A 12,441-nucleotide genomic window follows, 5' to 3' on the forward strand; every position below is an offset into this window, starting at 1 on the left:
CCCATCTCAATGCCCTCCTGCCTGCATGGCTCTGGTGAGCACCAGCTGGTTCTGTCCAGCACCATCCCCCCGGTTCTGTCCAGCACTGTCCCCCTGGTGATGTCTGGCACTGTCCCATGGGTGCTGTCTGGCACTGTCCCCCTGGAGCTGCCTGTGGGCTGAGTTAGAGGCACCTGCAGCTGTGTGCCCGTGGCTGGCACTCGCAGGCTGGGCTCCTGGCATGCCCTGCCTCACTGTGCCATGGTAGGCAAAGGCCGTGGGCTGTGCTGTGCTATTCTGTGCTGCTCCATGCAGAGGCTGTGCCATGCTGTACCAGGGCCAGGCCATGCCGTGCCATGCTTTGCTATGCCATGCCTGGGGCCTGGCCAGAGCCCAGTAGGGCGTGGTGTCTCTTCTCTCTCTGCGATGGGAAACTGCCTGGCTGCTGGTGGCCCGTGCCTGCCCGGGGGTCCCACTGCCTCCCTGCTCCCGGTGGAGCCAGCCCCGAGCCGGATCCGTCTCCCCGATGCGGTGCAGGGTACCCGGGTTTGGCACCACCTCGCAGGTCCCCGGCCGGCCCCAGGCACTGCCGGGGGTCGCAGCACCGGGCCGGCCCGGCGGGGCCAGGGCTCGCTGTCGGGGCTGCAGATCCGCTCGGGAGAGGAGCCCGTCACGGAGCCACTGAGCCCGGCACCGGGCAAAGCGCAAGAGGACCTTCGGTTAGAAGGAGCCGCCAGGCTGTGCGGGACCGTGCGGAGCCGTGCGGGGCTGTGCTGGGCTCTGTGCGGGGCTGTGCTGGGCTCTGTGCTGGGCTCTGTGCGGGGCTGTGCGGGGCTCTGTGCTGGGCTCTGTGCGGGGCTGTGCGGGGCTGTGCTGGGCTCTGTGCTGGGCTCTGTGCTGGGCTCTGTGCGGGGCTGTGCTGGGCTCTGTGCGGGGCTGTGCGGGCCTCTGTGCTGGGCCCTGTGCGGGGCCCTGTGCTGGGCTCTGTGCTGGGCTCTGTGCGGGGCTCTGTGCTGGGCTCTGTGCGGGGCTGTGCGGGGCTCTGTGCGGGGCTGTGCGGGGCTGTGCTGGGCCCTGTGCGGGGCTGTGCTGGGCTCTGTGCTGGGCTCTGTGCTGGGCTCTGTGCGGGGCTCTGTGCGGGGCTGTGCGGGGCTGTGCTGGGCTCTGTGCGGGGCTCTGTGCGGGGCTCTGTGCGGGGCTGTGCGGGGCTGTGCTGGGCTCTGTGCTGGGCTCTGTGCGGGGCTCTGTGCGGGGCTCTGTGCGGGGCTGTGCGGGGCTGTGCGGGGCTCTGTGCGGGGCTGTGCTGGGCTCTGTGCGGGGCTCTGTGCGGGGCTCTGTGCTGGGCTCTGTGCGGGGCTCTGTGCGGGGCTGTGCTGGGCTCTGTGCGGGGCTCTGTGCGGGGCTCTGTGCTGGGCTCTGTGCGGGGCTCTGTGCGGGGCTGTGCTGGGCTCTGTGCGGGGCTCTGTGCTGGGCTCTGTGCGGGGCTGTGCTGGGCTCTGTGCGGGGCTCTGTGCGGGGCTGTGCGGGGCTCTGTGCGGGGCTCTGTGCTGGGCTCTGTGCTGGGCTCTGTGCGGGGCTCTGTGCTGGGCTCTGTGCGGGGCTGTGCGGGGCTCTGTGCGGGGCTGTGCTGGGCTCTGTGCGGGGCTGTGCGGGGCTCTGTGCGGGGCTGTGCTGGGCTCTGTGCGGGGCTGTGCTGGGCTCTGTGCTGGGCTCTGTGCTGGGCTCTGTGCGGGGCTCTGTGCGGGGCTCTGTGCGGGGCTGTGCGGGGCTCTGTGCGGGGCTGTGCGGGGCTCTGTGCGGGGCTGTGCGGGGCTGTGCTGGGCTCTGTGCTGGGCTCTGTGCTGGGCTCTGTGCTGGGCTCTGTGCGGGGCTCTGTGCGGGGCTGTGCGTGCCCCCCACCCATAGAGGGGCGAGGGAGATGGCGTGGCTGCGGGAGAGCTGCGTTTAAGGATACCATACGTCCGGGGTTATTAATTATAAAACATAATTAAAGTAAAACTGCAGAACGTCAACATATTAAATTTAAAAGCTAATATTAAAATAGCGTTAATATTTAATAAGGTAGCTGAGTGTTACAGAGCTGTACGCTGATACTCTATATTTAACTGTGTAAAACCAGGAGAGTTTTCCCAAAGAAAAATGTATTGTTTAGCTGATTATCAAAGACTCTGTGATATATTATCCATTTCGCAAAAATAATATAGATATCTTTTTAAATATAGTAATAAAAACATACTAGTGCCTTTTAAATATACTATTACTTACCACCCCTTTTCATATTGTACTATCACAGACACTTTGGAATTGGTTTAAAAGCACATCATTCATTATTCAAAGCTCATCTTTGCATATTATTCCAGCTCAAGTCTGCCAGGCTCCCTGTGAAATCGTTCACAAAATTGATAACAGCAGACACACACGCAATAAAAAGATCGCCTTGGGCAGCCCGAGCTCCCATTATGCAGATCGAGCTGCAATTTTCTCTAACAAAGCCTGCCCTGATCCAGGACTGGGTGGCACTTTATTTATTTATTTATTTATTTATCCTCCACCGGTTGCCTTTTTTTTTTTCCTTTCTTTTTTTCTTTTTTTTTTTTTTTTTTTTTCCCCTCCTTTTCCCTTCTGTCCCCGCCCCGTCGCCTCCCTCCCGCCCCGCCGCGCCGTCCAGAGCGGGGCCCCGAGGGAGGTGCGCCCGCGGCCGCTCCGGCGGGGCCGTGCGGCCCCGCAGCATCTTGCGGGATCGCCTCAATCGGATTAGCTCCGCTCCGGGGAGCGGCGGCTGGTGGCGGCTCCGCTGCCTGCCGCACCGAGTGGGGACAATCCGATTAGAGCCGCCCGGGCCCGGGGCCGGCGTCGGGCGGTCCCCCCGGGGGTGGGCGTTTACTGGCCGCGGTAATGACCGCCGGGCAAGGCAGGGCCGGTGTCCCTCGGTGCCGTGAGCCGGGGAAACCCTCTCGACGGCCCGGGCCGGGACGCGCCCGCGCCGGGGAACTCCGGGAGGCGGCTTCGCCGCGGCCGTCGGACCCCATCGGGGCTGGAGCCTACTCCGACCCCGCGACCCGTGCGGAAGATGGGGGTCTCAAAAAAGGCACACCGAGCCCCGCTTTTGCCGTGGGGCCGCCGCGGGAGCAGAGCCGCGCGGAGCGGGGCCCGCAGGTGCTGCCGGGCGGGCTCCGAGCGCAGCGCCTGTGCCCGGCGGCTCCGTCCCGCTCGCTGCCGCTGCCGGCGAAACGATTCGGAGCGTTGCGGTAATTGAATACTAAGGTTTAAAACTAATCAAGTCCTTCCTGTCACCGCTCCGGCATCCCGGGCTCGCCCTGCCAGGTGCTGATCAAATGCCATTACATTCTATTAACAGGGAAATTCTATTCCCTGTTTTCATTTCCCTTTATAAGAGGGAACTAAGTAAATGCATTGAGCGTTATTTAATTGTTAACGCCTTGAGTCCCGCTCGGCCGTCAGGGACCGGCTGCCAACGCGCTCGACAGCCTCGCCGGGCTCTGCAAATTAAGCCCAAACGGAATCTCGTCTTGTAGGGCCCCGGCGGCCCCCCGAGCCCGGCCGCGGGCACGGCCTCTGCCCGCCGCTCCGCGCTGCCGTCGGGGTGGGGGCTTGGGCAGCCGCGGGCTGCGGGGACCGAGCCCCGCCTAGCAGGGTGGCCTCGGGCCGTCGGGGACCGTGGCGGGGCGGAGCCGGCGGCGCCGGGCGGTGCGGGACGGGGCCGGGCAGGGGCCGGGATGGGCCGGGACGGGGCCGGGCCGGGCCCGTGAGGGGAGCGGTGCCCCCGACGTGAGGCCCTGGCCCCGCCCCCGCCCCGCGCGGGGCCATTGTTCGCGCGCCCCTGTGATGTCACCGCGGCGGGGGCGGCCCCCGCGCCGGGCCGGGAGCCCGGCGCGGGGCGGCGGCAGCCAAGGGGCGGGCGGAGGGCGGGCGGCGGCGGCCAATGGCGGCGGCGGGGGCGCACGCGGCGCGGGGCGCGCGGCGGCCCCCGGGCGGTGACGGGGCGGCGCGCGCGCGCTCCGCAAAGTTTGGTGTCGGCGGCGGGGCCGGCCGGGGAGCGCGGCGGGAGCGGCGGCGCCTCCACAGCGGCGCGAGGGCGGCGGTGGCGGAGGATGGACCCGCCGAGGATGGACCCGCCGAGGATGGGCCCACCGGGGCCGGCGCAGGGCCAGCACCAGCACGAGCCCATCAGCTTCGGCATCGACCAGATCCTCAACAGCCCCGAGCAGGACAGCGCTCCCCCGCCGCCCCCCCGGGGCCCCGACGGCGCGACCTTCCTGGGCGGCCCCGGCGGCCGCGGCGGCGCGCCCTACCCGGCCCTGCCGGCCCCCTTCCCGGCCATCGCCGCGCCCTTCGAGGACTCGGGATCGTACAGTGTGAACCTCAGCCTGGCCCCGGCCGGCGTGATCCGGGTGCCGGCGCACAGGCCCATCCCCGGGGCCGTGCCGCCGCCCATCTCCAGCGCCATCCCGGCTATGCCCGCCGTGCCCAGTCTGGGCAGCCTCAACTTCCCTTGGATGGAGAGCAGCAGGCGCTTCGTCAAGGACAGGTTCACAGGTAAGGCGCCGGGGCGGAGCGGGCGAGCCAGCTCCCGACAACGAACGGAAGGGCCAATAAAAAATATAAAACGAAATAATAGCAGTAATGCGAATAAGAATAAAAGCAAAGGCGCTTGCTGGATGCTTCCCTCCCCCGCTCTCGCAGCGAGCCGAAAAATCGCTCTCCTCGCGGCGTGGATAGTGCGGGGCGCCCCGGGGGGCTGCCGTGCCCCGTTCGTCTCCGCAGCTCTTCGACGAGAGGTGGAAGTGGGACCCCGGGGAGCCGCGATCCCTCCGGGGGCCGGCGGGGCGCGGGGGGCCGGCGGGCAGAGAGGCGGCCCCGAGGGGGCGGCCGGCACCGTGCGGGCGCGGGGCTGACCCCTGTACTTCTCCCCCGGGTAGCGGCAGCGGCGCTGACGCCCTTCACGGTGACACGGCGGATCGGGCATCCCTACCAGAACCGGACTCCGCCGAAGCGCAAGAAGCCGCGGACATCCTTCTCCCGAGTGCAGATCTGCGAGCTGGAGAAGCGCTTCCATCGGCAGAAGTACCTGGCCTCGGCCGAGCGCGCTGCCCTCGCCAAGTCCCTCAAGATGACGGACGCCCAGGTGAAGACCTGGTTCCAGAACCGGCGCACCAAGTGGCGGTGAGTCCCGTGCCCCCGGAGCCGCCCCGTCCTGCCGCCACCCCTGGTGGCGTACCCTGCCCGCCGCCCCGCGAGTCCCGCTCTGGCCGGGATCGCCCCCCTTGCCAGCTCCTGCCAGCCAAACCGTTGGGGGTGAATTCTTATTATTGATATTATCACAGTTATTATTGTTATCATCTTTATATATTTATTTTTTAATAGTCGGCCATTTGGAAAACGGGGGGTTATTCGTAAAAACGAGGGATTATTCGAAATAACGGGGAATTGTTTGAAGAAACGGGGAAATAATGTGAAAAAAAAATCGGGAGAATGTTGGGAGAAAAGGGGGGGAATACTTGGAGACGGGATTACTGGGAAACGGCGGGTTTCCAGGCTCTGCCCGCCTCTCGCAGCCCCGCCGCCGGCGGTCAAGCGGTGGCCGCCCGCTCGGCGGTGCCTGGCCCCGGAAGGACGCGCCGGCCGCCCTGCCTGGTGCCCGCGACCGCGGGCCCGGCCCCGGGCCGGCCGCTCCCCGCGGAGCCCCGGGCAGAGCGTGCCCCGTGTCCGGGCGCGGGCTGAGCGTGTCCCCCGGCAGGCGGCAGACGGCGGAGGAGCGGGAGGCCGAGCGGCAGCAGGCGAGCCGGCTGATGCTGCAGCTGCAGCACGACGCCTTCCAGAAGTCGCTGAACGAGTCGATCCAGCCCGACCCGCTGTGCCTGCACAACTCGTCGCTGTTCGCGCTGCAGAACCTACAGCCCTGGGAGGAGGAGAGCGCCAAGATCCCCCCGGTCACCTCCCTCGTCTGAGCCCGATAGCCGGGGCATGCAGCGGACTGGCCAGCGGAGCGCGGCCGGCGGGTCCCCCTGCCCCGGCTCCCCCGACGGGGCGGGTGGCGAGGCGGAGAGCGGCGCCAGCAGGGCTGACACCGGCACCGGGTCCAACCGGAACTGGGCCTGGAACCGCTTCCCCGAGGCCGGCGCGGAGCGGAGCCGCTTGTATATTTGTGTCGATGTAGGAAGGGAAATATGTCACTTTTTGTAAGAAGTGTTAATACTTTAATTTATTTATGCATCGAGATTTTGGGCACTATTAATATGGAATTATATAAAACCTCGATTATTTATATCGAAAACTGAACATAGGTACTTTGTGTTGGCTTTGGAACAAAAGGCTATTTTTTTTTCCTGTTCTGAGGATAGTGTAAAGGAAAAAATACCTCCCTATCACTTAGCGGAGGGGACTCGGTGGAGCCGGTGATGACTCATTAGCTTCGGAAACCCTATTAAACTGAAAAGCGGTAGCTCCCATCTTTCCCAGGTGAAGTTAATGTCAGCTGTAATTTATTCACCGTTGTAATAAGGGCTCCTTTCAGGCACCACACGCCGTTCTGTCCTCACCTTCCCAGCCGATGAGCTTAGCGCCCCGAAACAGCACTGGCTCCCTGCGCCACCGGCTCTCGAGAAAGCGCCTTATGTTTCATAATAAAGAAGATTTGGGGTTGACACAGACCATGTATAATACTTTGTACTTGCCGAGACGTGTAAATAAACGTTTTCTTTACAAACGTCTCTCCGCTCCCTGCCTGCCGCCGCGCCGGGGAGAGCCGAGCCGAGGTGAGCCCGCCGAGCCGGGCACTGCGGGCCGGCGGCCGCCGCGGAGCCTCGGCTGTCACGGAGGAGAGAAGCCGAGATGGGGGCGGCTGGGGACCGGGGAGCGGGGCGGGGAGACGGGGGGACTCGGAGCGGGGCTGCGGCTGCGGGGCCTGCGCGGTTGTGCGCAGTGCTGTCTCCGCCGCTGCGAGGGAAGCGATCGGGAGCAGTCCCGGCTTTGGGACACGGTCGGCAGCGCCGCGTGGGAGCGGGGGTGGCCGGGCGGGAGGAGTGCGGGGCCGTCGCTCTCCGGAGCAGGTGCCGGTGCAGGCCCCGCCGGTCCCCGGTAATTTCTCCCCGCCAGCCACGCGGTCCCGCCGGCAGAGCCCGGCCGTTTTCGTTTTGCTGCCTTTTCTGCGCGCACGGCACCGGGATGGCGGTGGCTGCGGCCGAGGCTCCGCTGCTTGCCCGCAACACCGTTGTGCAGGGCGATTTTTAAGAACAACCTCTCGTAGTTCTCGGGCCCGGCTGCCCCGGCCTCCACCAACGGGGAAGCTGCAAAATTGACGTTTTTAGAAAGCAGCCACGGCCAGGCGGGTTTCCCCCGGCCATGGGCAGGAGCCGGCGCTCCCGTGGCCGCGCTCCCGGGAGGGGTCTCTGCCGCTTCCTCGGCCGCAGCCCGGCCCCGGTCACCGGGAGGTTGCAGGAGTGTAAGGCCGTTCCCGGGCTCGCCGGTCCCGGCCCCGGCACAGGGCAGTTCAGGGCCAGGCAGCCACGCAGGGCGAAGGAAGGAAAAAATATTTCCCTAACTGGTTCTTTCTTCAGCGGTACCAGGGCACGGGTTCTGGTCGATTTGGTTTGTCGGGGGCAGGCTGTGGAGGGCCTACGGCAGGGCCAAATCCAGTCACGCCGGGGTGATGGTGCTGGGCCCGACCGGTGCCATTCACCAGCCTGAATGTGCAGCCGAAGCTGAAACACCGAGCGAGGGGAGGTCTCTGGCAGGGAAGGAAGGAAAAGCAACGAGAAAATCTGTAGCAGGCGACGGAACGCGAGGGACCGCCGCACTCCGGTCCTCTGTCCCCGCCAGCTCCCCGCCACTGCTGCGCCCCAGCCCCAGCCCGGCCGTGTTCGCTGCATTCGTTTTTCCCCCGCCCTACGCCGTGCGGTGATGCCGGGGCTGCCGGCCCTCTCTGCCCCTCCGCATCAGCACCGAATGCGGGGCAGAGAGGGAGAGAACCCTCGCTACCGAGCACAGAACAGTCCCGAGGAATGCCAGTGCCACTGAAAGCGGGGAAGAATCCAGCTCTGAACGGGGATGGAATACACGGGCACACATATTCACGAGTGTATTGATGTTGCATTCTATCTGCACCGTCGAACATCTGTAAAGTGCATTTTGTTCAACACGTCGTTGTTCTTTAACTGTTCGAACACTCCGTAACTACAAGCCTCTGCGTTCCCGATAATCCCTGCAGTTTTCCCCAAAGTGCTGTAAGCCCAGGAGCAGAGGATTTGCAGAGAGCAAAACGCTGCTGCGTTCTGCCGGAACCGGCTTTGACGGGCGAGGATCCTGCGCAAAGCCACGGGTGCTCGCAGCCCGGTAGTGAAAGGCAGTGCCAAGTGGGTCCGAGCTCGGCAGGGACAGCCCAGGGGGTCCCTTCGCCACCGCTGCCCGTGGTCTGTGCCACAGGCAGGGGGATTGAGCCTCAGGGCACCCCAATTTGTCAAAGGATTTCATAAACCACGACTAAACTTCCATTTCAACCACCTGAGTAGTCATCAAATAGCGGGATTTATGTCCCGCGAGCTGCCTTGGGCTTGCGGCTGTCTGGCTGGTGTCTTTGTTCCCGAGGAGCTGTCCCGAGGTGCATTTGGAGCTGTGCTGAGGACGAGGGACACGGACTGCCTCGTGCATCCGTGCCTCGTATGACAGTGCATGGGCGGGACAGGGGTTCCGTGGTGCTGAAGTGGGGGTTACCTCCAATTCCTCTGCCCAGTTAATCCAGTGTTCACAGGAGCCTCGGGAACCACAGCTGGAACAAACGCACGGTATTTGTCCCTGCGGATGAGAGCAGTGTTCCCTGCCGGCCCGGTTCAGGTGTGACAGGATTGTCTGATGGTCCCTGCTGTGTCAACAGAGTGAGACGCCTGAAGGGGCCTCACGGACTTTAGACCCTGCCAGCTTGAGCCTTTTCATTGCAGGAACTGTAATTGTGGTGGATGTGGGTCCCCGGTGGAGGAGAGGACACATTTTGGGGGTGGACTGTCTGTTGTCCTGAGCCTGTTGATTGTCCTGCCCAAATTCTGCACTCGGGCTCTGGGGTGGAAAACTTAAGTCCAGCTGTTGTGTATGGGCAGCCGTTTGACTTCCCAATTTCTGAAACACCCTTCTGGCAGCACAGGCCCTGGCCAGCTGTGGGGGAGCATGGCTTATCTCTCACCCTCCCACTCATCACTAAATGCTCCCTTTCCTCTGTGGGAGACTCCTTAAAGCACTCCATTCAGCCGAGGAGATCAGTGGTGTGCAGGCAGGGCAACTGCAGCTCCTGCAGCTGTACTGCAGCATGGCTGTTTCAGGGAGAGTCATTTAAGTACAGGCAGTGAAAGTCGTGATGGAGATATGATCTGAGAGTGCTGAAGAGGCTGCACATCCCATAAAGCTGCATTTTAATCTGTTGATGCTTGATGCTGCTATGAAATTTATAATTCTTAGCATTTGGATGATCTTTCCAAAGCAAGTGAAATATCTCTGTGAATTTATCTTGAAAAACCCATGCTATGTACCTGATCTCCTCTGTTTGGAAGTTTTAAGCCCAAAAAGAGTTGTCTTCATTGAACTAGGATGGGAAAATGCAATGAGAATTAAGGATTATTGAACCATCGGTGGGACTTAATTTTGGATAGGTTGTTTTCCAAGCTTTGCTTAATTGTGTATGTGAATGATCTCCCAGGCAGGGCTGGGCAGCTTCATGGGTGGATGCACAAAGCAGAGCTCGGCACAGCTGGAGGAACACCAACCATCTCCTCAGAGCTCCTGGCTTTGCCTTGAGCCCCAGCCCAAAGCAGCCCCTGTGTCATGCCCTCCTGTACAAACCCTCTCTGGATAAAAATGGCTCCACAATTTGCCTCTCTCAGCATTATTTTGTGCCCAGGGTATTAGATGCTACAAAGTAATGCATGGTGATCAAATCTGTGTAGGCAATTCTTTTCCTAAATGGGCCCTAAAATCAATGGGTTATTAGCTCTCCTCCACTCCGTGATGAAAGCCTGGTCCTGTTAAACATGCAAACTACACAATATTCAATGCCTTGGTTTACAAAAGTGTTTTGCTCAGATAGGTTATAATTTATCTCATTTATAGCTGATATAAATAATACTGAGATTTACATCACACCTCTGAACCTTCCTTGAAGCATGTATTTCTGCACTGAAATCATCCCCAATGCTGCGGAGTTATAATTTAAGGGCTGTGACTCCCCCAGGTGAGCACTTGCTCATGTAGCTGCTCCTCCTCGGTCGGTAGATTCCCTCTTTATAGTTGGACCAGGGGGCTGAAGCATTTGCTTCTGTGCAGGTGGGCATTTCTTGAGGAAGAGGTATTTACACCCTTGGTTTAGGCTATTTGGAGCATTTCCCTTCTACACCATGTGTTTCCCTTGCCCACTCTTTTGAGTCTTTTAAGCTCCTAACTTTTTCCTGACTCAGCAGCAAAATAAATATTTCTACTTGGTGCCCACTTGTTTTTGAGTATCTGAGTTTCCCTCCTGGAGGCACCCAGGAGGCTTTGGTGGGCAGAGCTATAGTGCAGTTTGTGGCAGTTTGGAACCTATGTGCTTTTCTCCCCTTTTTGAGGGGGTCTCAGCATTTCTAGACATTTCATGTATCTTAAAAATCTGTTGTTAAGGTCAGAGCAGTAATGGTATTTAGATATATACTCCCATGAATTTAATTTAAGGAAAAGAAATAAAATATTCTTCCCAGGTCATTGTGACAATAGAAGCCAGCTGCCTACAGGCATCCCTGCATCACGCATCCAGAAATGTCCACATGTCCTTTGTAGGATGTGCCCAGAGCTGGGAATGCTGAGAGTGCCAAGAAGAGATGTTTGAGCGGGATCTGTGCTCTTCTTTCCACTCTTCTGCAGGAAGGGTGTGCACTGTTCTCATCCTCAGCCCCACAAACTGTGTGCTCACAGAATTCCAGACTGCTTTGGGCTGGAAGGGACCTTAAATCCCATTCCACCCCTGTCATGGGCAGGGACACCTTCCACTGTCCCAGGGTGCTCCAAGCCCCGTGCTGCCTGGCCTGGGCGCTTTGGTGTAGGTGATGCTGGGTGCCCACAGACTGTGCTCCACTGGGTGGGGCCTGACTTGCTGGGGTGCTGAGTGGGACAGGCTCTAAACATCCTCACAAGCCCAGACTTTAGGCCATTCCTCAAAAATTAAAAATAAAGCAAATAGCAAAATCTGCCTGTGGATAGTGGACTCCAGAGATCTCCCAGTAACATCTGCAGCATCTGTACAGACATCAAGGGTGCTGTGCTGGTCCTTGATGAATTTTCTGAGCTGAGCCTGCAAGTATTTCCCTCCTGGGAGTTCAAGGGAGTGATTTTGCACCTCTGTGGAGCATCTCCCACTCCCACATGAAGAGGCAGAGAGAGCAGGACCTTTGCTATTACCATCATGTGGGATTTGCTGGGTCCTTCTCTGCTGCTCTGCCCAGCAACAGGACCACAGGTCTCAGACCCAGCTTCTTCTGTCCCTGTGCCAGCCACTCCAACAAAAGTGTGCCTCAGCTAGCTTAGGCCAGTTTGCTGGAATGGGCAGGTGGGAGAAAAACACTCTGTCTCCAGCTCTGCTGCACATCTGAGCTCCCAGAATGAATCTCTGCACCTCGTCAGGTGATTCTGGATGGTACATGTTGGCAGTGAGATGCATTTCACTCCATACTAGGACTGGTTTTCTTCATGAACTAATCCAAGTAGGAAGCAGTGCCATGGTAAATTGATGTGAGCCCCATGGCCTGGTGAGGGTCCTCACATTTGGCAGGAGGGTTTTCTGGTCCACCATCTGTGTACCTGAACCTCCAGCTCTCTGTTCAGGTTAATCTGCTTGCTTATACTTCGTATTTGGGACACCAGACATGATCTCATTGCCTTGGTTTTATTATCTCTCATCTTTGGGCCGAGTAGGAGCTGGATGAGGGGATAAAACTCATACCATGGCTTGCCTACAGAAGTACTAAGCTTCTTCAATCTTATGAAAACAGAAGGCCATCAACCCCTGCCAGACTCCTTAAATGACTTAAACTCAATGCCACAAGTGTTCCAGAATGCCCAAATGATCCCATTAATTTGGCATCCAGTATACACTGCATTATACATACTGACTTCCATTGGCACATGCCACATCAAATCCATTAGTTGTGCACAAATGCACTTAAGTTTTTTATTGCTCTTAGTTTTGTGTCATCAGCAAAGAAAGGTAAAGTTGATCTTCATCTAAATCACTGACATGGATTATTGCAATTGATTACAACAAAGAAAGAGCTTTTCAAGTTTCAAAGTTATGTTGTCTTTTATTTCCCCAAGTAGTAATCTGTGCTGTTTAAGTTATTGCACAAGAACTGTCTCAGTGAGAGCTGCCCCTATTACATTCCTTGTTGAGAACATTTGTGTGCTAGGCTGTCATGATTCCCCAGCTCTGTATGG

The 12,441-nt window shown here is 59.6% G+C and overlaps 1 protein-coding gene across 1 annotated transcript; it reads left to right on the forward strand.

Moving 5' to 3' along the window:
• Positions 1-4,106: 4,106 nt before the first annotated feature.
• TLX3 (T cell leukemia homeobox 3) lies at positions 4,107-5,948 on the forward strand. The gene is made up of 3 exons (XM_005532559.2): positions 4,107-4,536; positions 4,920-5,163; positions 5,738-5,948. Exons 1-3 carry the CDS (start codon positions 4,107-4,109, stop codon positions 5,946-5,948), a joined length of 885 nt encoding a protein of 294 aa, XP_005532616.2.
• The last annotated feature ends 6,493 nt before the right edge of the window (positions 5,949-12,441 follow it).

The sequence above is a fragment of the Pseudopodoces humilis genome, chromosome 17 (assembly GCF_049639895.1).
Source record: "Pseudopodoces humilis isolate 2021_Gansu_Grassland_sample_001 chromosome 17, ASM4963989v1, whole genome shotgun sequence".
Lineage (NCBI taxonomy): Eukaryota > Metazoa > Chordata > Aves > Passeriformes > Paridae > Pseudopodoces > Pseudopodoces humilis.

Coding starts and splice junctions, on each gene's coding strand:
- TLX3 (XM_005532559.2), top strand. CDS start 4,107: ATGGACCCGCCGAGGATGGGCCCACCGGGGCCGGCGCAGGGCCAGCAC. Junction 4,537..4,919: donor CGTCAAGGACAGGTTCACAG/GTAAGGCGCCGG, acceptor TCCCCCGGGTAG/CGGCAGCGGCGCTGACGCCC. Junction 5,164..5,737: donor AACCGGCGCACCAAGTGGCG/GTGAGTCCCGTG, acceptor GTCCCCCGGCAG/GCGGCAGACGGCGGAGGAGC.